General features: G+C 38.4%; 1 protein-coding gene and 1 long non-coding RNA gene across 6 annotated transcripts in view; one reads left to right on the plus strand and one right to left on the minus strand.

Annotated features, from left to right (window-relative positions):
• Positions 1-5,797: 5,797 nt before the first annotated feature.
• On the plus strand, positions 5,798-24,935 carry LOC126335255 (uncharacterized). Of its 2 annotated transcripts, XR_007564837.1 has the most exons (4): positions 5,798-6,386; positions 6,464-6,619; positions 23,491-23,738; positions 23,838-24,935. It is a non-coding gene; the product is annotated as an uncharacterized LOC126335255 (long non-coding RNA). The 2 variants fall into 2 exon arrangements; XR_007564836.1 differs by having other exon boundaries at positions 5,819-6,619; positions 23,838-24,853.
• The window catches only part of LOC126335244 (adenylate cyclase type 8), a 1,717,934-nt gene continuing 1,705,934 nt past the window's right edge, over positions 13,025-25,024 (minus strand). For all 4 annotated transcript variants that reach the window (XM_049998287.1, XM_049998288.1, XM_049998286.1 and 1 more), the window contains 2 exons: positions 16,585-16,795; positions 13,025-13,889 (listed from right to left, as the gene is read on the minus strand). In XM_049998287.1, the coding sequence (XP_049854244.1) occupies positions 13,519-13,889; positions 16,585-16,795 (582 nt within the window). In that variant the 3' untranslated portion in view covers positions 13,025-13,518. The remainder of the gene's footprint in view (positions 13,890-16,584; positions 16,796-25,024) is intronic.

The raw sequence follows: 25,024 nt of genomic DNA on the forward strand, positions 1-25,024 counted from the left end.
ACACAGCAACAGAACGTACCAGCGTGACTTCAAACACTTTGTTACAGGAGATGTTCAAAATGTCCTCCGTTAGTGAGGATACATGCATACACCCTCCGTCGCATGGAATCCCTGATGCGCTGATGCAGCCCTGGAGAATGGCGTATTGTATCACAGCCGTCCACAATACGAGCACGAAGAGTCTCTACCAATGGTATCGGGGTTGCGCAGACAAAGCTTTCAAATGCCCCCATAAACGAAAGTCAAGAGGGTTGAGCTCAGGAGAGCGTGGAGGCCACGGAATTGGTCCGCCTCTACCAATCCATCGGTCACCGAATCTGTTGTTGAGAAGCGTACGAATATTTCGATTGAAATGTGCAGGAGCTCCACCGTGCATGAACCACGTGTTATGTCGTACTTGTAAAGGCACATGTTCTAGCAGCACAGGTAGAGTATCCTGTATGAAATCATGATAACGTGCTCCATTGAGCGTAGGTGGAAGAACATGGGGCCCAGTCAAGACATCACCAACAATGCCTGCTCAAACGTTCACAGAAAATCTGTGTTGGTGACGTGATTGCACAATTGCGTGCGAATTTTCGTCAGCCCACACATGTTGATTGTGAAAATTTACAATTTGATCACGTTGGAATGAAGCCTCATCCGTAAAGAGAACATTTGCACTAAAATAACGATTGACACATTGTTGGATGAACCATTCGCAGAAGTGTACCCGTGGAGACCAATCTGCTGCTGATAGTGCCTGCACACGCTGTACATGGTACGGAAACAACTGGTTCTCCCGTAGCCCTCTCCATACAGTGACGTGGTCAACGTTACTTGTACAGCAGCAACTTCTCTGACGCTGGCATTAGGGTTATCGTCACTGCACGAAGAATTGCCTCGTCCATTGCAGGTGTCCTAGTCGTTCTAGGTCTTCGCCAGTCGCGAGTCATAGGCTGGAATGTTCCGTGCTCCCTAAGACGCCGATCAATTGCTTCGAACGTCTTCCTGTCGGGACACCTTCGTTCTGGAAATCTGTCTCGATACAAACCTACCACGCCACGGCCATTGCCCCCTTCCTAATCCATACATCAAATGGGCATCTGCCAACTCCGCATGTGTAAACATTGCACTGACTGCAAAACCACGTTCGTGATGAACACTACGCATTTGTAAACGTTGCACTGACTGCAAAACGACGTTCTTGATGAACACTAACCTGTTGATGAACGTACTGATGTGCTTGATGCTAGTACTGTAGAGCAATGAGTCACATATCAACACAAGCACCGAAGTCAACATTACCTTCCTTCAATTGGGCCAACTGGCTGTGAATTGAGGAAGTACAGTACATACTGACGAAACTAAACTGAGCTCTAACATCGAAATTAAGCGTTTCCGGACACATGTCCACATAACATCTTTTCTTTATTTGTGTGTGAGGAATGTTTCCTGAAAGTTTGGCCGTACCTTTTTGTAACACCCTATATGTGAAATCCTGTGTCCTGCCCAAGAAACATTTCAGGATTACCACGAAAATATACACATTCCAGTCACATTAATGTGATTACCGCCTATGTTCGACGTCAGCGTAAAGTAACCACTCACAGGCGGCAGTTGGCACCACTAGTATCAGATGCTATATAAAGTGTGTTGGGAGGACGCGGTGAACAGTGCACACTTTGCCGTAATGTGGAAACTGAGCAATTTATCTGACGTAAAGTCGGGCATGTCGTTGGCTATTGGGCCAAGGTGGAAGCATTTACGGAACGCCTAACTGTGTAAGCTGTTCGTGTGCCACTGTGGTTGAAGTATACCACGCATGCCAAAATGGTGCTATCCGAAACCAGCGCCGAGGGGGTCAAAGATGAGAGGGGTGAGCGATGTCTGCGGATATGTGTACAGGAGAATAGATACGCAACTGTTGAGCAACTGACAGCCCGGATGAACGAATCGGCTGCGAACTGAGTATTTTCAACGACCACTCAACAAGCGTTTCTCTGTATAGACCTCCATAGCAGGCACTTCGTTCATGCACCCGTGCTGACTGCTGTTCATAGGCAACGAAGACAGGAATTTGCACGCCAGCATTGCAGTTGACGTCCATTGAGTGGCGACATGTGGCATTTTCAGATGAATCACATTTTATGCGGCATTGGACAGCAGGCCGTTGGCATGTACGGGTGAAACGTCTGAAAGCAGACACCCTGCAACAACCGTCAGAAGGGTCCAGGTTGGAGGGAATGCCTTGGATGATTTTGTCATTCTGAAAGGCACAATGAATCAACATAAGAATGCATTTTATCCTTAGACCATGTCCACCTCTGTATGCAGTTTGTTTACTCTTGGAACGGTGGTATCTACCAGCAGGGCAATGCAACCTGTCACACAGTTTGCAGTGTGTTCATAGAGTACTGGCATGAGTTCATCGTACTCCACTGGTCACCAAACTCCACGAATTTAAATCCAGTCGAGAATCTGAGAGACCACGTCATTCGTGCTGTGTGCGCTGTTGGTTCTCACCCAAGAAACATAGTGCAGTTAGCCACAGTTTTGGAGCCAGCATAGCTCCACATTACTGTTAGTACCTTCTAGGACGCGCTAAACATGCTTGTCTAGGCTTTGGACACATGACCACATTAATGTAACTGGACAGTGTATAAACCTTGAAGTGAGAGCAGACCCACAAAGAAACCCAGTCAACAAACTATTCAGTTCCATATATTATCGATCGAATTTTGTATTCACGAAAAACTAAAATTTATGTCGGTATAAACAGAAAAATATAATTTTTAACAATAGTGCAATATTGCAATTTCTTAAAATTTTCTCCTTTAAATCTAAGGGATAGTGATCTTGGGGCCGTGAATATTCAGTTTGGCCGTCGACGTAGAAGCATAGCCAGGATATTCCCATGATTTTTTGCTTTTAGGGTTATCGTAATGAATCCATTTTTCGTCCCCTGTCACAATGTGATGCAGAAATCCCTTCCGTTTTTTGCCTGTGAAGCAACTATTCACAAACACACAAACGCCATTCAATGTTTCTTGGTTTCAGCTCACATGGGACCCAAGTTCCTTCTTTCTGAATCATGCCCATAGCCTTGAGACGTTTTGAAATGGCTTGCTGTGTCACTCCCACTAATCGTGCCAATTCTTCTTGAGTTTGACGCGAATCTTCAGTCAGCAATGTCTCCAATTCCGCGTCTTCGAAAACTTTCTCTCTTCCACCACTATGCCAATCTATGACGTTAAAATCACCGTTCTTGAAGCGTTGAAACCACTAACGACATGTTCTTTCACTAACAGCGTCCTTACCACACGTACTCGAGAGCATTCGATGACTCAGCTGCTGTTTTCTTCATACTGAAATGACAATAATTAGGCTCGTAAACTGACATTTTCAATCAAGAACAACTTTATGATGCAGACACAAATTGCTAATGTTTGAATGAGGTTAAGTTGACTGAGGTCCAAGCTAACTGCCTGACGTCTGCAATCTGTTTCTTTCGACCGCTACTTACTGTTGTCACCACCTATCGGCAAATGGCGGAAGCAAAGTTGTACACCTTGTACATCACATGCACCCCTTCATGACAGTCATGTTTCCCAACGGCAGTGGCATTTTTCAGCTAGATAATGCATCAGATCACAAGGCCAGGAGTGTGATGAAGTGGTTCGAGGAACACAGCAGCAAGTTCCAATTGTTGTACTGGCTTCCATCTCGACAGATCCGAACCCAATTGAACACTTGTGGAATATGATTGAATGTGGTGTCAGAGCTCATCATCCTCCTGCCCAGAATGTATGGGAATTAGGTGACTTATGTGTGCATAAGTGGTGCCAACTTCCTCCAGCAACCTATCAAGGCCTAATTGCTTGCAGGCCAAGATGTTTTGTCAATGTTATCTGTGCCAAAAGTGACATGCTGGCTATTAGGTAGGTGGTCATAACATTCTGGCTGATCAGTGTATATCCTTTATGTAAGGAAACTGGCAGAGCGATTCTGACTACGAGAAGGACCATTTTGTGAAATTTGGTAAATCAAAAGCCATACTCTCTGATAACAGGCCACAGTTTACATGCAGAAAATGCAAGGAAGGTCTTACCAGCCACGGAATAATGCTAATACATGCGTCAACATATCAACTGGCAGGAAATCTTGCAGAGAATTATATAAGGGAAACTGAGTGATTGTGCTGCACACACTGTAGCAGTAATCATAGTTAGTGGGGAGATTTTTAGAGAACAGCAAAGATGTAATAAATAATGTAACAGGATTTACTTCTTATGAGATGATGAAGAGAGAGAGTTATTTGAGATTTGTAGAGGAGAAATTGGGGTTCTACGTAAATTATCAATTGTGTTATGTTTTGTTGAATGTCAGTGAGGATAGACTGACCTATTTCTTTGCAGACTGTGTCATGTTACTTCTATTATTGGCAGGATAAGTAAGGAATTTAGGAGCAATAAAAATGTAACAGTATTCTTATGTGTATCCCCTATAATGACAATTTGTATGTGATTTTGGTCTAAGCTCCAAAGGTAACAGTACTATTCTAAGTTCGGTTAGCTTGCATGAATACAATCGGTACACAAACAAAATACTCCTTCTGTATATGAGATATTATTATGAGAGTTTTGAGAGAACGTCACATAAAAGGGGGGGGGGGGGGGGGGGCCATGTGAAGATAACACTACAGGCTCATATACATTTTTTTCTTTTTACTATTTTTATTTCACTTGTTTTCTGCTTATCTTCATCATACACTGAAAAGGTGATTCAGAATGAGTTTTGTAAATGTAGTTCTTGGTGTAATTATGTTTCTGTTACATACTGTAGTTATGGATGTGACTGCCATTTTTACTTAATCTGGTGTTGTATACTTTCTTTTTTTATTAACAAGTAATTTGTATTTGTTTTCTATGGACAGAGTAATATAAAACCATGATTTTGTATAAAACTGTAAGTTGATGTAGTCAGAAGCTTTGAAAGTGTTATGTGAAGCAAAGTGCATGAGCATTATAGAATCTTATTGATAGGTCATTAGAGAAGGCAGCAAAAGAGTTGATAGTGGGAAGAAGTGAGTGGAGTTGATTAGAGAGCCTGTATACCTGAGTGGCCATAGGTGAAGTTGCCCGTGATTGGTTGATTAGCTTTGGCAGAAAAATCTCTCTCACGCTTCCTATGTTCACTGTGCCTTTGACTTGAATTGAAGTTCAGAGGACTTTTGGAAACGATTAAAAGGTATTTGAATTATTGAGAGACTTGTTATGCGTTGTGCATGCATGTTCGATTTAGTTGTATACCGTTTTTAGTACGTAATTAGCATTTTCAATCTTAAATACAAGTTGAAATAATGAAGCGTTTTGTGATGAAGTAGGTAGGCCTACATGTTTGAAGTAAACACGTTACTAATTGTACAATATTGTTTTTGACATCTGTAATTAGTTCTGCAGATGTTCGTAAACGATACCAGGTTGTGCTGCATTTGGTTGTTCCAATAGAGGCGAAGGTGGATTTCGCATGTTAGCATTTCCACGCAATGAAGAAAGATGAAAGCAGTGGGCAGTCGCAGTCAACAGGGCTGACATAAATCAAAAAGGAGCCTTGTGGAAACCAACCAAGTACTCTTATCTATGCGAAGTAAGTCATTTTTGCTTTTTACTACATATAAAACAACTTGCAATATACATAGTTAAATTTGAAAACAGACCTGTAAATTGTCTGTGTGAAAATTATTATCTTGCGCTTTTGATTCGGTGAGTGTGTACTCCACTACTGGCCATCAAAAGTCCCGCCCGCAGTTTGGCAGAAAAATGGCTGCCGTATCATCAGTTGGCCACTCTCTCCCTATGCAGGATCTCTACAGTTGATTGTCGTGTACTGCTACACATTGTGTTCGGGGCCGGTGAAAAATGTCAGTGTTTGAATAGTGTCATATGTCTGATCTCAGTGTGTATCACAGTTAAAGAACTACTGACTTTAAATGTCTCATTGCTCATTTCCTGGACCTGTTTTTGGCTCATTAAGCATAAAACTTCGATATGCAGACCGATAAGTTATATGAATGCTGTAATGATATCGTTTTTGATTGTAGCCATCACAAGTTGGTTAGTGTATACCACAGACTGTGCAACAAAATAGAACATATAGTAACACATTTTCATGTTGTAGTACATTTATACAAAGAACTTTAACTGTGAATGTGCAGCATGCTGATTGCCGCATGACTGAACGTTTATATAGACAATTGTGCATGGCACTTATTGTTGAGTTCAAACCATGGAATAATGATTTATAGTACATCTACTTGATTTACTTTAGTAGTGTGGATGGATATACTGTGAAAAGTGCTGCGCCACAGGAGTAAACAATAAATCTGAAAACTGTAGCTAAAATGGGTAAGAAACACTATGATGTCGGTTTACATAATGCATTACAGGAAACAAGCATGTTTAAGTTTTGTTGTGGTATGCAGATAGGAATTAGTTCTACAAACTCAAAGAATACCTGTTACATTTACAACTGGCACTCATGACCAAGGAGGTCAGCAACATGACACCAGTTTCTGTATTACATGCTCAAGAATCATGGGCTAACGATGTAGATGTTGACAACTCACTGGTAGCATCACGTAAGTGGAAGTTATTTTGAAGGAACTTTGGCTAAGAGACACCATGAACTACTTCGTTCCAATTAGTAATGTAAAAACTCTTTGTACAGAAACCACTATCACTTTTCTTGGTCATTTGTTTTATGTAACTGCGAACTGTCGTAGTGTAATACTATTCAGCCTTATCTCCAATAACATTCAGACAGTAGGTAAAACTTGGTTTCATTCAATTATTTCTTTTCTTAACCATAATAACTTTGCAAATCTATTAATTTCTGACACAGACATTTTTGCAAACAATAATTACTAATACTAATGAAATAAGAGTAAAAGAGTTTTGGTTTCTGTTCATTTTCTGCCATTGTTTATTTATTTATGTAGTCTGTAAGTGTTTACCTACATTTTCATGTTTTATAGTTCCGCATTTAATCTTGCATGAATTATTGCGCTCTGCTGATGAATTTTGCACACTATGCATTAATTGTCATTGTGTTAGTAGGTGGAAACACACCACAAGTTGTTCAGTTTGTTTGGGAGAATATTTTATCAATGGTAATTTGTTTTATTTGGGCTAATGGGTGCTCATTCATAATGTTATAGTTTTGGGGCATGTACTTGCATGTGTGAATGTAATGTTCAGCCAAATTGAAGAAAAGTAGACTACTCCTGGTTCTGGTTAACTTAGAATTTTTGAGAGCGGTAAATGTAGGGGAGACGGATCAAAGTATTCTCAGTCTGAGTAGTTAAACACAACCGGTTATAGGTCAGTCGAGGTTTGAGGAAGTGCTGTTTCGGATGATACATTTTGTGATATCCTCTGATTCTTTATCACCACAAGGCTGACTTTGTTTGGAAAACTGCAGTTTTTCAGAGCCTAGGAGAGTATTTTGAGTTGCCTATTTCTGTATGTGAGGCTGACCTGGTATTTCAATGGCAAATTGTGGGAATGCTTGACTACAAGATCAGTAAATGAACATTTTTGTTGCATTTGTGCTGAGTAACATCAATAACAAGGATGACAAATGGAAGGACTGGGTGTAATTTTATTCTTCTAAATCGAGAACAATGATGTGTTTATAAGTATATGTGGTCTTTGTTCAGAGGAAGTACTATTAGAGACAAGTTAAATACAATTGATTTAAACACACTGATGAACTGACACATTTCAATGGGGGCAATGTGGTGGAGTTAGGGAGGGGAGGGGTCTGAAACTTAGATGTTTGACAAGTTGACAGAGAAGGAACTTGTAAATTGTGTTATAAGAGACTAAAGAAAAAAAACACACTTCTTAAGTCAGAGTTATAAGATGCAATAAGAACAGAAGGCTCTGAAATTTCCCCCCAGTACCTTATGATTCTCCGGATGGTGCAGGATTTGATGAATGCAGTGAAGTTCCAGGAATTATTTGTACCATTTTCAGGGACAATGTATCATGCACTTTCATTAGTATGTGGCAGGAAGGCTTCTGCTTTAAATCAGTGGTCAATAACACTCATCCATCTCTTCTCAACTTAACAGTATTCCAGTATAGGATCTCATCAAACTGCAACTATGATACCAATTCCTAATTACAAGTAGCTTGCACTGTTTGCAGACATGGCTGTCTGTGCCTGCAGAATGTTCACATTCCTAGAAAGCCAATGGAATGGAGCAAAACTGCATGTTGCGTAGACATCACAATTGATAATCAGTCAAGAGGAACTGAAGGGAAGGGTGCTGAGTTGACTCAAGCACCTCTACTTGATGCTGAACCCTACACCAACATTACCAGAAAACCTGTCTCATCCTGCAGAAGTTGCTGTCACAATGTGGGGTAATGCATTGAATTCTCATGTCCACATCAGTACATTGCAAATGTGCCTACCAACATGCCAAAGGACTTCCCACAGTGCAGCTGCACCAAGTCACAAGTGTATCTGCCTCAGATAGCATTTTTGGGAGCCTGCACTATCCCTTTACCATCATAGAAAAAACACAACCCATTGTAAGGTTAAGTTTATCTAATGAGGAAAAGTGTTTGGTAATGTGGCAAACAGTCATAGGGCATTGTAGCGCTCACAATGCAAAGTTTTTTCATTCAAACACATGCTCATTTTCATATAGTCAACGAGTTGTTACAGTATAGTAAAGATAGTCAGAATTGAGATGAGTGGTGTTATGTTGAATAGGGATGAATGTGAAATTAATATAGATTATAATAAAGACTACTCCTCACCCTAAATTGTTGAGCTGCTGTTTTTATCTGATACTTCAAAGTAGCTACACTGTCAGCAGTCTACATTGCAGTAAAGTCAGGAACAGAATTAAGCAGAATTTTCATTCCTCAGACCAAATATTGTGATAAATTGTAGGGATGGTTAATACAGTATCCTTTTACTTTGTTCTGAATATCTGACGATTTTCAGTTTCCTGCCCAATGTCTAGCACCAACCTGTCATAAGGTTTTTTGCAGAATTTAAAACTCCGTTCTGAAACCTATATCGCAATTGTATACATTGAAATTATTTTTACTTCTAGTATTTTAGTTGTGAATTGTATAGTTAATCCTACTTCCCTTATGAAACATGCACACAATTACAGATTACAGAATCCTAAAAATGCTTCTGCATGGTGTCAATTTGACAAGTTGTTAATGCACCTTTCTATAGAATTAACGCTTCCCTGAGCTCAGCTGCACTTCCATAAAAGACTATGCCATATAGGTCAATAAATGAGATAATTTCTAAGTTTAAAGAAGACAGGAGTTAGTTTTCTTGTCAAGCTCAAATTCAGATTACCCCTGTTGTCCATCTGGATGCTTAGGGAAAGCACATATCCAATGTGTGCATATTATGTGTCTAGTATCTGCAAGTCATTTTCATTTGTTTGGATTTGTGCAATATGTATTTGTAAACTTAAGGATTAAGATGCTTGCTGTCAACCTGTTGATGATGATGATGCTTTGGTTCGTGGGGCACTCAACTGTGCGGTTATCAGTGCCCGTACAAATTCCCAACCTTTGCACAGTCAAATCTCGCCACTTTCATGAATGATGATGAAATGATGAGGACAGCACAAACACCCAGTCATCTCAAGGGAGGTGAAAATCGCTGACCCCACTGGGAATCAAACCCAGGACGCCGTACTCAGGAAGCGAGGATGCGACTGCAAGACCACATTCTGGGGACATGAACCTGTTGAAAGCCTGCTCTATTATTCTCTGGGCTGCATCTGGTGTGCTTAACGAATTTACAAAATGTGCTTGTGACATTCACTAGTGTAATCACCCAGTGGTAATTAGTTGAATCTGTGCACAATACAAGTACCAGAATCACACCAATCATGATTGACTCCTTGCTGTGAGACACATTACATGCAATGTTAGCTATACTGGCAACAGTAAAAATTTCATTAAATGAAGAGTAAATATCTGAAAGTTACTAAGTGTGTCCAACTTTTGTGTAAGTCAATATAGGATTTTTCTTGGTTATTACATAATAACTTTTATAAAATGTGTAGATGCAAATACCCTAAATTTTCTAATGAAATAAATATTTATGTAGCAAATCAGTATAAATAAATTAATGACCAATATATTTTCTTGCTTTATCTAGATATTTCTCCCAATTTTTTTGAAGTACCTCAGTTTCATATCTCAAATTAGCTGGTTTAGAGTTAAAGATGGCATCCTATTAAGTTTGAAAATCATCTTCATTACTGATAGTGTTCCCTCAAAGAATACAAGATATATATTACTAATGGGGGAAGTATGAGGAAGTAATACCAGGATAGTAAGGAGGAAGTGGAATGGCATTCCAACCAAGCCCTGAAATAGCTTTTATTGTCTCATTATTGTCCTAGCATGCATTATTGTTCACTACAACACTTAATGCAGCTTCTTAATTTTTTTTTGTTGATGACCAAAAACCTTTGATACATTGACAATAAATGGAAACAACTATGATATTATTCTGGGAAGCATTTTGTGGTACACAATGACTTTATTCAGTTACCACACACTCACAGTCAATTACTGTAGATTTAGAGAAACTTTTTGCATGGAGTTTTGCTTTTTGTCAGAGCACGGAAATTTCTTCTATTTCATTATTCATACACTATTTCTCTAGAAACTGTCACAATAAGGTGGTTCGCATATGCAGGCCAAGTCATGGTATAAATTAACAAGGAGAAATGGCTGCCACAATCTGTTTCTATAGGCTGTCTTTAACAGTTTATTATTATTGAGTGTAAACTGCTACACTCTATTTGTCCTTATGAAGGTACTGATTGAACATTTCATACAGTTAATGAAAAGCCACTACAATGGAAAAGCTGGGGCTTTTCTCATAGTAATAAGTAGCTGCTGTTTACTGATTACTCACTCTAAATGTTTACAATGTATACTGACAACCGATAAAGAATAACAATTATCAGTGTACAACACACATGTCTTGCTGCAAACAATGACTTCATTTGCGAAAATAAAGACATATACAAAGTTATTTTCGGAAATATGAGTCAGTCCTATATTATACATGGATCACTACTGCACATTTATATGTCACAGAAAATAGTTACGGAGTCAACAGTTACAAAGAGATACAGAAAATAGTTATGGAGGAAATGGTTACAAAGAGATCACATCATCACAAAATTTAAGTCTGGTAGAGCTATCGTACTAAACTTCTCAATAATCTCTTTATTCTTACCTCATCTTTAATATATGGAATCCTTCTTTTTTACTATTTTGCAGGTCCTCTCCTACCTACCTATCCTGTTGTTTTGATATAGCAGTTCTTGTTCTCATTCAAATTTAGCTGCCCATGTCCTTCACTTTGCTGCAGTCACCCAATTTTTTGTTTGTTTATTTCTACATAGCCTTCTTTCTTTGTGAGCCACTGGGCTGGCTGGTGATGAGGGAGGGAGAATGTAAGTTAGCAGTTTCATGCTCAGTCTGCTTATAAGTTGTAATTGTGGAGTTGCAGCTGGATAAAGATGGGTAAAGGAATGCGTACAATATTTTAACAACTATAAGACACATTTTTTCTTCAAAAAACAACCACCAAAATTCTGGTATGTCTTATACTTGAAATTAATACAAAGATTTTCCAGTGTTTGATTTACAGTTCCTGCCAGTCTTTGATGCTGCAGAAAACTTATCTCTATTTGGCATTACTGGATTCAACTGGCAGCAGCAGTGCACCGACCTGATGAACATGAATTGTGGGGATTCACAAGCATGCTAACACTGTCTCCCTCCCACCCTGCCATCACAAATGCAGGACCTGTCCAGCCTATGATGTATCACTACCGTCAACAGTGCCAGTGAACTTGAATTGGAAGTGATTTATCAGTGGCAGTACATTATTTTTGTTAGAAGCTAGCTTACAGATGAAAAAAAAAAAAAAAAAAAAAAAAGAAAAAACAATAGAAGGTGTTCACATGATGTGGGCCATGTGCAAAAGAATATGGAAACAGAGCATTTCAGCCACCCTCCACCAACAGAAAAAAAAACCATTTGCCATTGGCAGGCTAGTAAACAACTGAAAGAAATGAAGAAGATTAAATGTGCAAATAGATGACTGAATGTAAAATTGCCAGAACTAGGAGATAACGATTTCTAGGGATAAGTATTTTTTTTTAATCTGGCCTTGCAATCTAATAATAAAAATGGTAGTTATTTAAAAAATTGCTTACAAAATTAAGGCGCATCTTATAGTCTATGGCGTCTAACAGTCCGTAGCATCTTATAGTCCATAAAATATGACAATTGTCTTACTGAAGGAAAACTGAATTCATATTATAAGTATAGTTACATACAGATTTGTTCTTCTCCCTTTTTGAACTTGGATCCAGTGCCCAAAGAGCAGCCTAATTTGTTCCCTAGTTTTCTCTTTATTTCTCTTTCTCATCACAGTTAATGTTTATCGCATTCATATATGCTTTGTTGCTACTTTTTATTTTGTCCTTTTTCATGTCCCATCTTACTCACTGCTACTCTGCAGTTCAAGCCTGGAAAGTTACTCTCTGTTTGTGGCCTCATCATCATTTGCTTTTTATTCATCACCTGTATCTGTACTGGCCTTGTTTGTTAAACCTCATTTGTCCTTTCCCCTCTATTTTTTATTGTACAGTTTTGTATATATTTCCATAATCCTTCCTCTTCAGTAAATTCCATATCCCTTATTTTATAAGATTCCAAACCATGGGATTATTACTTTAATTTGTTGCTCTTTCTGTAAATGCACCTTTTTTTACACTCAGAGTGAACAACATATATTTGTGCAAGTATCAAACCTATCTCTTTATTCTAAAGGAAGTCTAAAATATTTTGTGGGATGTCAAAAACAGTACAAAAATGAAATACAAAACATGAATAGAAAATGTGATTCAACTATCAAAAACTTATGTACATTTACCAAGGGGTATATACAAAACAATATGATGTAAATATACCGTCATTTTGTATTGTGTTACCTTTTATAATTCAAAACTGTCCATCTGAACAGGAAGTTTCCTCATAACAATTATGTATATATTCCACATATAATAAGTATATACAATGTTTTTACAATAATGTCAACTATATACAAAAGTACTGTGGAAAGGAAAGACAGTAAATTAAGTGCTAACAAAAGGTCTACACAAGTACAAGAAAAGATACCTTAAAAGTAAAATTTCAGAATGTGTCACAAGAAGTTTTGTACTAAATTAATTTTGTAAACTTAAATACTACAAAAATATATCATCTCTACTTTTTTACATTTCAAACTCAGACCAGTGGCATTATCTGAACTCCGAGAGCAAGAAGTATGCAACGTCATTAAATGGTTTTTCTTGATGTAATTAATGACTCAGGAGTCCACAACTAAATAGAGATGGAGAGTTAACCACATATATTTCTTGCACATACCAGGACATGGCATCAAAAATTACAAGTCTCATCTAGGAATGGTTGGAGGATCTTTGGTGCCATTTGTGACAAGTTTTGGTTCAACACAAGGAACAGCTGGTTTCTGTTGTGCAGGATTGTGTTCAGAAACCAGTGGTGTTTGTGGAGCAGAAGAATGCTGCTGATGTTGTTGTAAACTCCACAAAATACCACTGTTGTTGCGCATTGCATTGGGATCAACCGATAGCTGTCGCACACTACCCCGTCCCATACTTCTGTGAGCAGAATTTGATGTCGGACGTCCTGATAATCTAACACTGCTGTAGTTATTAAAACGGTTAACAATTCCACCTCCAGCAATATTATTCCCATCCTTCTTCTGCTGTTGAGATCGTGCTCGTCCAACAGCAGTGCTGCTTGCTGTATTAACAAAATAAAAATTCAATACAGTGAACATCACTGGATGAACTTAAAATGTTAGCACATATAATCATAATATGCAATCCATTTGCTTTAATTCTGGAATGAAATACATTTGTGATGTCAACACAAAAATGTCATAAAAAACTGCGACATTAACCTGTCTTGATGGTAGTATAAGTCACTTACTATTGTCTTGTAATATATAAAAGCTTTAAAGTTGGTAAAGTTTCAGCTTTTCATTTCTCAATATTCTCACCTAGTAGAAAGCGCTGGTAGATAGACACAATAAAAAACACACGCACAAATTTCAAGCTTCCACAACCCAAGGTTTCTTCATCAGGAAAGAGGGAAGGAGAGGGAAAGACAAAAGGATGTGGGTTTTAAGGGAGAGGGTAATGAGTCATTCCAATCCTGGAAGTGGAAAGACTTACCTTAGAGGGAAAAAAGGACAGGTATACACACATATCCATCTGCACATATACAGACACAGGCAGACATATATCTGCCTGTGTCTGAATATGTGCGGATAGCTGTGTGTGTGTGTGTGTGTGTGTGTGTGTGTGTGTGTGTGTGTGTGTGTGTGTGTGTGTACCTGTCCTTTTTTCCTCCCTAAGGCAAGTCTTTCTGCTCCCGGGATTGGAATGACTCCTTACTCTCTCCCTTAAAACCCACATCCTTTTGTCTTTCCCTCTCCTTCCTTCTTTCCTGATGAAGCAACCTTGGGTTGTGAAAGCTTGAAATTTGTGTGTGTGTGTGTTTGTGTTTTTTATTATGTCTATCTACCAGCGCTTTCTTGTTTGGTAAGTCACAGCATCTCTGTTTTTTATATATATTTTTCCCACATGGAATGTTTCCCTCTATTATATTCTCACCTACTAGTTTAGACAAAAAGTAACACAGTAAAACAACTTCTGATACATCACACTCATCCACTCACACATTTTATTTTGTAACAATATTATGAAAAGATAGTTGCTACTCAACATATAGAGAAGATGCTGGGTCATGGAAAGGTACAACAAAAAGACTGTTGTAAGGTTAGATTTCGGCCAACAAGGCTTTTTTAAAATAAAATAGACAACACACACACACACACACACACACACACACACACACACACACACACACACACACACACACAGCTCATACTAACAGTCTCTGGCAGCTGGAGCCAGACTGAGAGTAGCAGCACATTATGGGAGAGGCAAATGGATGGGGGTAAGGAGGGGACTGGGAGCAGCAGGAATAGCAGGGGAGAGATAGGGGTTGGTATAGTGCTGTTGGAAGCATGCAGGGATGAGGTGGAGAGTAGGGCAGCTACATGGAGAGTGGAGGAGCAAGAGGGGGTAACGGAAACTGAGAGAAGTGAAAAGACTGGGTACGTTAATGGAACAGAGGACTGTGTAATCCTGGAACGGGAACAAGGATGGGCCTAGATGGGTAAGGAAAATGACTAATGAAGGTTGAGGCCAGGAGGGCTGTGGGAATGTAGGATATACTGCAGTTAGAGTTCCCGACTGTGCAATTCAGAAACACTGATGTTCATGGGAAGGATCGAGATAGCACAGGCTGTGAAACAGTCATTGAAATGAAAATTGATATGTTGGGTGGCATGCTCAGGAGTGGGATGGTCCAGTTGTTTTTTGGCCACAGTTTGTTGCTGGCCATTCATGTGATCAGACAGCTTGTTGGTTCTCATGCTCATGTAGTATGCAACACAATGGTTGCAGCTTAACTTATAGATCATATGACTGGTTTACAGGTAGCCCTGCCTTTGACGGGACAAGTGATGTTTGTGACCAGACTGGACTAGGTCATGGTGGGGGGATGTATTGGACAGGTCTTGCATCTAGGGTCTATTACAAAGATGTGAGCCATGAGACAAGGGGCTGGGAGCAGGGGTTGCATAGGGATGGACGAGGATGTTGTGTAGGTTCAGTGTGTGGCAGAATACCACAGTGGGAGGGGTAAGAAAGATAGTGAGTAGGACATTTCTCATTTCAGGGCACAATGAGAGGTAGCCCAAACCCTGGCAGCGAATATCTGAGCTTTATGTTGCAAAGAAATGTGAGGTGAAAGGAGCTTGTGAGAACTGTGATAGGGAAAGCAAGTGGTTGACTTTGGTTTATTGGGAGAATTTTATGAAAGAATGGTGCACCTGTAGAAAAGACCGCATATAGAACACTGGTATGACCTACTCCTGAGGAGTGCTCAAGTGTTTGGGATTGAAGGAAGACATCATAACAATTCTGGACATGTTGCGAATGTGGGTTTCACAGGGAGTGTGCAAGGGATAAGTACCTGCAGGCACACTATCCCCTGTGCCCTCTGTGGCTCAGATGGAAAGAGCATCTGTCATGTAAGCAGGAGATCCCAGGTTCGAGTCCCGGTCGGGGTACATGTTTTCAACATGGCCCCAATGAGGTATATCAATGCCTGTTTGCAGCTAGGGCGTTTATTTAGTTATCATAAAAATGGGAGTGACATAATAATGGATAAATTACACAGAGAAATGATGTGTTTGAAAGTAAACTGTGGAAAACTTCAGAAAAGCTCTACTCTGAAACTAAAAAATAAATAAAAAATAAAAGAACACCAGCAATTATGAGTGCCTTCAGAGCCACATATTGCTTATCTTCAATGCAGGAAAGAAGGCAGCAGAATCAGAATCAGCTGAAAAACTGACACTTACATGTGTTGCCCTTACGGATTGTCTGGCGGCGTCTTGCTTGTACCATTCCATAAACAACAGCAGCTAAGCTGTTGTACTGACTGGGTTGCCTAGTAAATGTTGCAGATCTACTCGTACGGCGTCCAAGAACGTAGTATGTTTCCATATCACCTTTACCTTTCACTGCTATTGTCCCTCTGAGTTGTACCTGATAGCCTCTAGCTTCCAATATCTGTAACAAATCATTGACATGTGAACAAAGGAAACTCATATTTCTGGCAACATTGAAATAAGAACACTGTAAAGTCAAGATTCTTAAAAAAAGTGAAATTCAAGCAGCAGACCATTAACATGCAAAACTCAGTTGGAAACATAAGTATAAATCACAACACATAACTTGTAAAATCTTCTTATACTAGACTAAAGCTTTTCTTGCATGAGTTCATCACTGAATTGAAATGCTTTCACATTTCTGACTCAGATCAAAGGCACCAGGGCATATTACATTACCCATTTAGTTACTGAGATAATAAAAAAAATATTGATTCTCAGTATGAACTAGCACTAAAACATAATCTGAAAGAAATTCCACAATTTTTTCAAATAAATGTGATACCCTCCATCCTCCTTGTAATGTAAGCATCTCAGCGAGTGGTGAGGAAGGACAAAGAGGGAACTGATAAAAGGAATCACTTGAAGATCATGACTGAAACACAGACCTCCATATAACAGTATGCCCCTCAAGCTACACACAATAAAACCTCCTTTTTATACTTTCTGTTGGGACTGACAAAAATTAATGTAAAAAGCGGAAAAATGTAAAATGTGGGAGAATGTAAAAAATCGTGTTTTACTGTAGTGTGAATGAACTTCCACAGGCTTATTTTTCCCCTCTTGAATGTAATCCACTTCTGTCTATTATCTTGACAAGCACGCTTGAGAAAAAATTTAGCTTCAGTAATTCACATATTTTAATATTCTTTTATGAGGGCATATTGAAAAATGATGCCTTTGAATCTTTTACATAAGAACTCTTAAAGTTTCTTTAAATAAAACATATGTTATTAACATTCACAATCTTTATTCTTCATATCTACATATTTATTTCCCAAAATAGTTACCCTGTTGACAAACAGGTTTTTCCTAACTTTATTAATGGAGCCACAGCCCCACCTCCATTTCTGTCATCACTATCAAAGTACTTAAACGTGTTATGTAAGTATGGAAACAGATGAAAATCGAATAAGGCCAAGTCCGGACTGTATGGAGGATTATGGATGACACTGAACCCAAGGCGTCGAAGTGCTGCAGATGTAGCAGTGCTCGTGTGTTTTCTGGCATTGTCAAGCTGTAAGAGAAGGGTGCTCCATGTGTGGATGAACTCTTCCAATTAAAAACTCGATTACAGCATGTGGTTTCTCATGCTCCATTGTAGTTACATTACACAATACCATTCGGAACCCTCTAACGGCAGAGGCCTGCAAATACAAAGACATGAAGAATAAAGATGGATAATGTTAATAACAATTGATTTAAGAGCTCTCACATAAAACATTTGGAGGCATTGCTTTTCAACATGCCCTCGTATTTGCTATGATTCCAGTTACTGAGTAAATAGACGAGTTTGTAAAACAAGCAAAACTGGAGTCAGTCTGGAAATCAGAAGTCAGATCAAGTTGCAGCAGTCTGTATCCCATAGTATTTGTCTTAAGTAGTATTATAAACTCATGAATGAATGATATTGTGTTGCTAAGAGTCAGCTGCAAGCCTTTTCTAATTGATGCTTCTTGGATGGCCTGTATGTCCGGTGTCTTAAGTATAATTGTCTCCTATCAGTGACTGTACTGGTGTGTGTGTGTGCGTGTGTGTGTGTGTGTGTGTGTGTGTGTGTGTGTGTGTGTGTGTGTGTGTGTGGGCGCGTGTGCATGCGCGCGTGTGTGTGTAATATACTGTCTTGTTCGTGTCATTGTTGATGATGAGAGAGGTGGTGACAGAGTGAAATCTGGTGATGCATGTGTCAACATAAGGAAACAGTACAACCACTGAAAATCTTCCATGCACTTAAGTACATATTTTTTTGTGAAGTCTTTGTGTTGTGATTTACTAGTCTGTAACTTTCATCCTATAATTGCAGAGTTACTTCTAGGTAGTCTAGCTTTTGTGAAGAAGGGGCAATTACAAGTTTTTAAATAACATTTCAGACAGTATTTCCTCTGGTGTTCAAAAATTCAAAATTCTTGAAAATTAAAAGAAACTAAGATTAAAAAATATAATAAAACAAACATTGCCATACAAACAAAGGATCCCAAGAGGTTACAAATGGGTGTATACAAAATATGAAATATAAAATATGACCAGAATAACCAAAAGCATGAAAGTAATCAGAGTACTATACTCACAAAATAAGGAACAAACCTGGTATAAAATTAGGCAGATTTTAAAACAGGTTTTGTAAGGTCATAAAAAGTCTGGTTTTACTGATTGACTGATCAGAAGCCCACCCTTATTACCAGTTAAATGTTGAGAAATTCCCATCTCTTTGAGTAAGTTCAGTTTTCCCCTCTTTTTCCCAAATGAAGTACACTTAAATTATTTAAGGTGATGACTAGCTTTCAAGTGTTTGGCAAATGCTGATTGGTTTATGACGTGACATTTTTTGTTCCATAAAGGTCTGCAGAAACTCATCTTGTACATCATACATCTTTGCCCAATGCAAGATGCATCACACTCACAGCAATTAATCATATATCCCCCTGAACTGTTAAATCTGTCTGTATACGATTGTTCATTTGTACACTATGAATACAACAATTTTGAAATTTGTTAGCTGATGAATTAAAACAAAGAGAATTCCAGACAAGTCCTTTTTTTATCATTGACATGTCCATGAAAAATTTATCATCCTTAAAAGACCAAGGCATGGTCTCAAAATGCTGGAAGAAGGCTTCAATAAACTGCATCCGAAAATGGCATTCATCCACAAATTGATGGATAAATATAATATACTTAACTACTTAGATTTGCAGGTATGGAAGTAGTACACAATTTGATATTTAACAAAAAACTACTACAAGTGACATGGTGATGCAAGCTTCCTCTTGTGACCCAATCTACTACAAACTTGCTTTCTTTAAGGCTATGTTTCTTTGGATTTGTGAACTGCCATTATCTCCAGCTTTCATAGAGAAATGGCTGTCTAATTTTAGCTACACTGCCATTAATAACAGCTATAACATGGAGGCAGTTGACCATTTTACACAATGGAGACTACACAAAATGAAAACATCCTCCTTACGTTTCCAATCAATATCTCCTGATTCATGAGAATCCCTTTTGTAGGAAATCTTTCATATGACTCAGCCACACTTTAAAAAAAATTCCATATTAATATTGCATATTCATCAGCAAATTGCAAAGCATTATATTTATAACAAACAACCACACAAAGACAAATTTATTGGTTCTGGGGTATACATGATTAATTGCAGTGAGTGTGATGCATCTTACACTGGGCAAAGAGAAATGATGTTCAAGATGAGATTCTGTGAACATTTATTGAACAAAAAGGATCAGGTCATACACCATTCAGCATTTGCTGAACACTCGAAAGCTAGTTGTCATCTTCCTCCGACTATAAATAATTAAAATATACTTCATTTTGGAAAAGGGAGCGAGGGGGGGGGGGGGGGGGACCTGAACTTACTCAAATAGATGGAAATTTATCTACATTTAACTTGGGCTTCTGAATGATCAGTTTGTCAGTAATAACCAGACTTCTTATATTTCTATTATAAACTATATCAAATTTTGTCTCATTTTTTTTTCTTCTTTTGTGCAGTGTACTATTACAATTTTACTACTCAGGTGCTGTCTGATCACTTTCACACGCTGCTTGTAGCTGCTTCTTTTTATAATAGTAAGCCTACATGAGTTTAAGCCTTACTGACACTAGCACCTTCTGTTGATGTACCATTCTATTAGTGCAGGCAACACGGTTTTCCCCTGTATTGTACTTTCAAAGTGGCTGTCTATTAGACCACTCAGTCACCTGGGATCTAGGTCATTCAATGTATATGTGGCTCTATGCTGCATTTCACCTGGTGGCTCTGGCTATTTTAAGGTATTTTCTGTTACCTTATTTGCTTGTGCCCTTTCCTTCACTTTATGCCTGACTACATACATTAACCACCAGCCCTGTTTTTATCTTTTTGGTTATTATTTTCTTGTAGAAAATCTGAAGAAGCCTTAACCACTTGAAATGAATTATTTGTAATAAATATAACTTTGCATCTGTGACTGTCTCTCTATCTAATTATGGAAACTGGTTGCTGTGCCTTTCAGCCCATCATGGAATGGAGTTAACTTTATGCTTACAAGTCACTTGTGTGACCCATCCTATAATATAGCTCAAATGTGTGGGACCACACCAAAAGATACTAAGAGGAGACACAGAACATATACAGAGATGGGCAATACAAATAGTTATATGTTTGTCTGACCCATGGGAGAGTGTTATGGAGATGCCGAAAGCACTGAAATGGCAGATTCTTGAAGATAGGTGTAAATTATCCAGAGAAGCCTACTTACAAAGTTTCACAAAAATTGGTTTAAAGGATGACTCAAGGAATATACTACAAACTATAGTGTCTCTCCTGCTCAAGTGGTGAGGACAAGATTAGATCAATTACAGTTCACACAGAAGCATTTAAACAGTCACTCTTACTGCACTCAATATGAGAATGGAATGGGAAAAAGCCCTAATACCTGGTACAGTTATGCACTTCACAGTGATTTGCAGAATATGAATGTATGAGCAAATGTAAATGTGATTGACTGAACGATTCAGAGTGTCTGAATTTCACAAAGCATTCATGCAGAGCTGTGAGCAATGTCGAGAATGACGGATATGATTGCCAACCCACACCAGTATCACAGACAACTACATTTGCCATGTTCAACAACTTGTTCAGGATGACAGACATTTTACGATCACTGAGATTGCAGATGAGGTCATGATAAGTTATGGAAGCACTTTGGTCATTATCACAGAAATTCAGAAAGAAATAACCATATTAAAATAACGAGGTTTGTTCAAAAAATTCTAAAACTTTGTCCACAAAATTTTTCCACACTTACCTTTTATTTATTGTGCATGTTCTCCTTTGATATATGCTCCTCCACAATTGATACACCACTCCAAACACTATTCCCACTTCCAGAAACGATCTTGGTATGCCTCTTGCTGGATCTTGCAAAGCGCTGTCCGCAAATTTTCTTTTTTCTCATCTATCATTGCAAATCTTTGTCCTTTCAGTTGGGTTTTCAACTTTGGAATTTAAAAAAGTCCATAGGGGCCAGGTCTGGAGAGTACGGAGGATGAGGCAGCACAGTGATTTGGTTTTTTGTGCAATAGTCACGCACCAACAGGGATGAATGTGTCGGTGCAATATCATGATGCAAGAGTCATAAACTGTCTCGCCACATTTCACGCCATTTCCTTCTCACATTTTCTCACAGGCGTCAACACATCCCAATAGTACCATCAATTAACAGTTTCTCCCTGTGACACGAATTCATGATAAGCTAAACCTTCAAAGTCAAAGAAAACTTTCAGCATGGCTTTGACATTTGATATGAGCAGATGAGTTTTTTTGATGCTCGAGAACCTTTCCCAACCCATTGTGAATATTGAACCTTATGAGTCTCTAAGGAACATCTCATTCTCTTTTGTGCAATCCAAAAGCTCTTCACAGACTGCGAGGTAAAAGTCTTTTGCTCTTGACTCATGAGCATGGGATGAACTTGGTGGCAATATGATGCATTCCAAAATGCTGTGTCAGGATTTCATGGCATGATCCAACTGAAATGTTAAATTCTTCTGCAATCTCTTGGACAGTCAGACTTCAATTGGCACACAAAATTTCGTTGACATTTCTGAGATGAGTGTCGTCAACAGATGTCGAAGGGTGGCCTGAACAAGGGTCACCTTTTAACTTCTGTCTGTCTATTTTTAAATCGCATGAACCATTTGTAACACTGCGTATGGCTTAAGCGCTCATCACCATGGCATTCCTTTGTCATTTGAAGTGTCTCTGTAAAGGTTTCCTTGAGTTTTACACAAAGTTTAGTGCAGACGCATTGCACCTCTAACTCTGCCATGTCAAAATTCGCAAACAGTGCGACACAATGTTCTACTCAATACAACACTGAACAATAACTAACAGACATACAATAATGAAACTTACAGCAGTTACACATAAAACACAGACGTATGCATGGTTGCCAATCACATTTTTCTCCAACACACCACTGGCGGGAAATAATGAATACTGAAAATCACATCACATAAAAGAAAAGGTAGTTTATCACATTCCCAAACCTTGGAGCCATTTTGGATAAACTTGTGCGAATATTTAAGAACACAAAAGTAGGAATTAGTTTCCAAATAAATAACACCTACAGAAGCTAATCCAATGTAAAATAACAAAGTGAATCTTAACTAAACCAGGCTTCTATAAGATGCAGTGTGGCGAATGTCTGAAGTACTATGTTGGACAGACAGGATACTCTTTAAATAGTAGGTTTAAGGGACATAACAGGCAAATGGATAGCAGCACTTGCACATTTGATATTTGCCTTACAGAGAATAATCATGAAGCTGATAGTATACAGAAGGGGAATTTTGTACTTCATACAGAAGGGCAGAACCATGAACATTTTGGAGGAAATGTAAATTTATGATGATCTCAAGACTCGCACTAAAGATCCCTTAAATGAACAAACGCATATTTAATAGAACATTTCTAGGCAACTTCAATTCAGTCTTTCAAAAAATGGTGAAAATTAGTTGAATGCTTCTTCTAACTGTTATCAGTACCTCCCTAACATTATGTGTTCTATATTTCTATGCCATTTTATTACTTACAGTATGAGAAGTCGTGTGACTAGGGCCTCACATTCAGTGGACCGATCGCCACATGCAAGTCTTTCGATTTGGTGCCACTTTGGTGACTTGTACGTTAATGGGGATGAAATAATGATTAGGACAACACAACACCCAATCCCTGAGCAGAGAAAATCTCCGACCCAGCCGGGAATCTAACCTGGGCCCTTAGGATTGACATTCTGCCACAATGACCACTCAGCTACCAGGGACGGACAGCGTGAGAAGTTATGTAAGTAAATGAAGGCATTTTGTGTCTCTGCATGATCATGAAGTGTTTGACTCATATTCAAAAGTATGGATACTATTTTTTACCATATTAATAATTAAGAAGGCATTCAGACCAGTGCCTGATGAACCAGGAGAGTAGGAAGGTGTAAGAGAGGACGTAAGAAAAAATGGAATTCATAATTGAGGAGTTTGGCACTAAACGGGGAAGAATGGAACGATCTTCTACAGAAGGCTAAGGCACAGAAGGCTAAGGCACAGAAGGCTGTAGCACCAATGGTGGTGATGATTCAATTTAGTGGCTGTACTTTCATGTGTGACTAATAGGTATGTATTTAAAATACATGGTTTCTTTGTGGCATGATGCTGCATGCCACTGTACTTTATATCCTATCCTTTAAGTAATACAATACATGAAATATTATATACAGTTGGGAAAATTGTGTAATACAGTAACTTTTGTAACACCATGATATTCAATGCACCCTCATGAGCAAGTAGTATTTTAATGGATTTTCTAGTTTGGGGATATGTGTGTTTTGTACCAGTGTTAATAAAATTTGAATGGTCCCCATTTCCTCTAACCTTAAGCTTACCTTAGGCCCTACGCTACCAAATCTTTTGTATCAAGAAACCTGCATGCATATTAAAGGTAGTACTTGGAAGTGATGTTAATACACTGAAGCTAATTCTCACATGTTTTGACCAGTATGATGTTCATTGCTGACATATGCAGCAGGCAAGAATCTAGTTTCAAGAGATTTTAATCCCTTCTGTTGCATACTGATAAAGTCAGTTAAGAGAGCTATGTTTATCTGCTTGTTTTTTTTTAATGTATTCTTGTAATGAGATGGTGTATTTTATACTTTAGACAGATGGTGTATACAATGAATGATAACACGAACCATAGAGTTTCACACCATTTTTATTCATTTTATTACTGTTAACTACTGCAGTATTTTTGGCATGTGAGTAATTTGTGTTTAACTTTTAACCATGAATTTTCATGGATATATAGTGAAATATGTACATATTTTTCTAAGTGGTATCTCTAACCTTTCTGCATATATTAATTGCATCTGTAACAACTTGAAAAGGATCCAGGGTCAAAATTGCAATTGGGAGAATTATAATAAAAAATGTTGTCAAAGATAAATATGTTGTCATTACAAAAAAAAAAAAAAAAAAAAAAAAAAAAAAAAAAAAAAAAAAAAAAAGAAAAACTCAATATGTGGTGCAATAAGCGGTATTGTGGCCCCAGCACTTAAAAGTTATCTCAGAGTATGTTTG

This window comes from Schistocerca gregaria, chromosome 2, assembly GCF_023897955.1.
Source record: "Schistocerca gregaria isolate iqSchGreg1 chromosome 2, iqSchGreg1.2, whole genome shotgun sequence".
In the NCBI taxonomy this organism is placed as follows: Eukaryota; Metazoa; Arthropoda; class Insecta; order Orthoptera; family Acrididae; genus Schistocerca; species Schistocerca gregaria.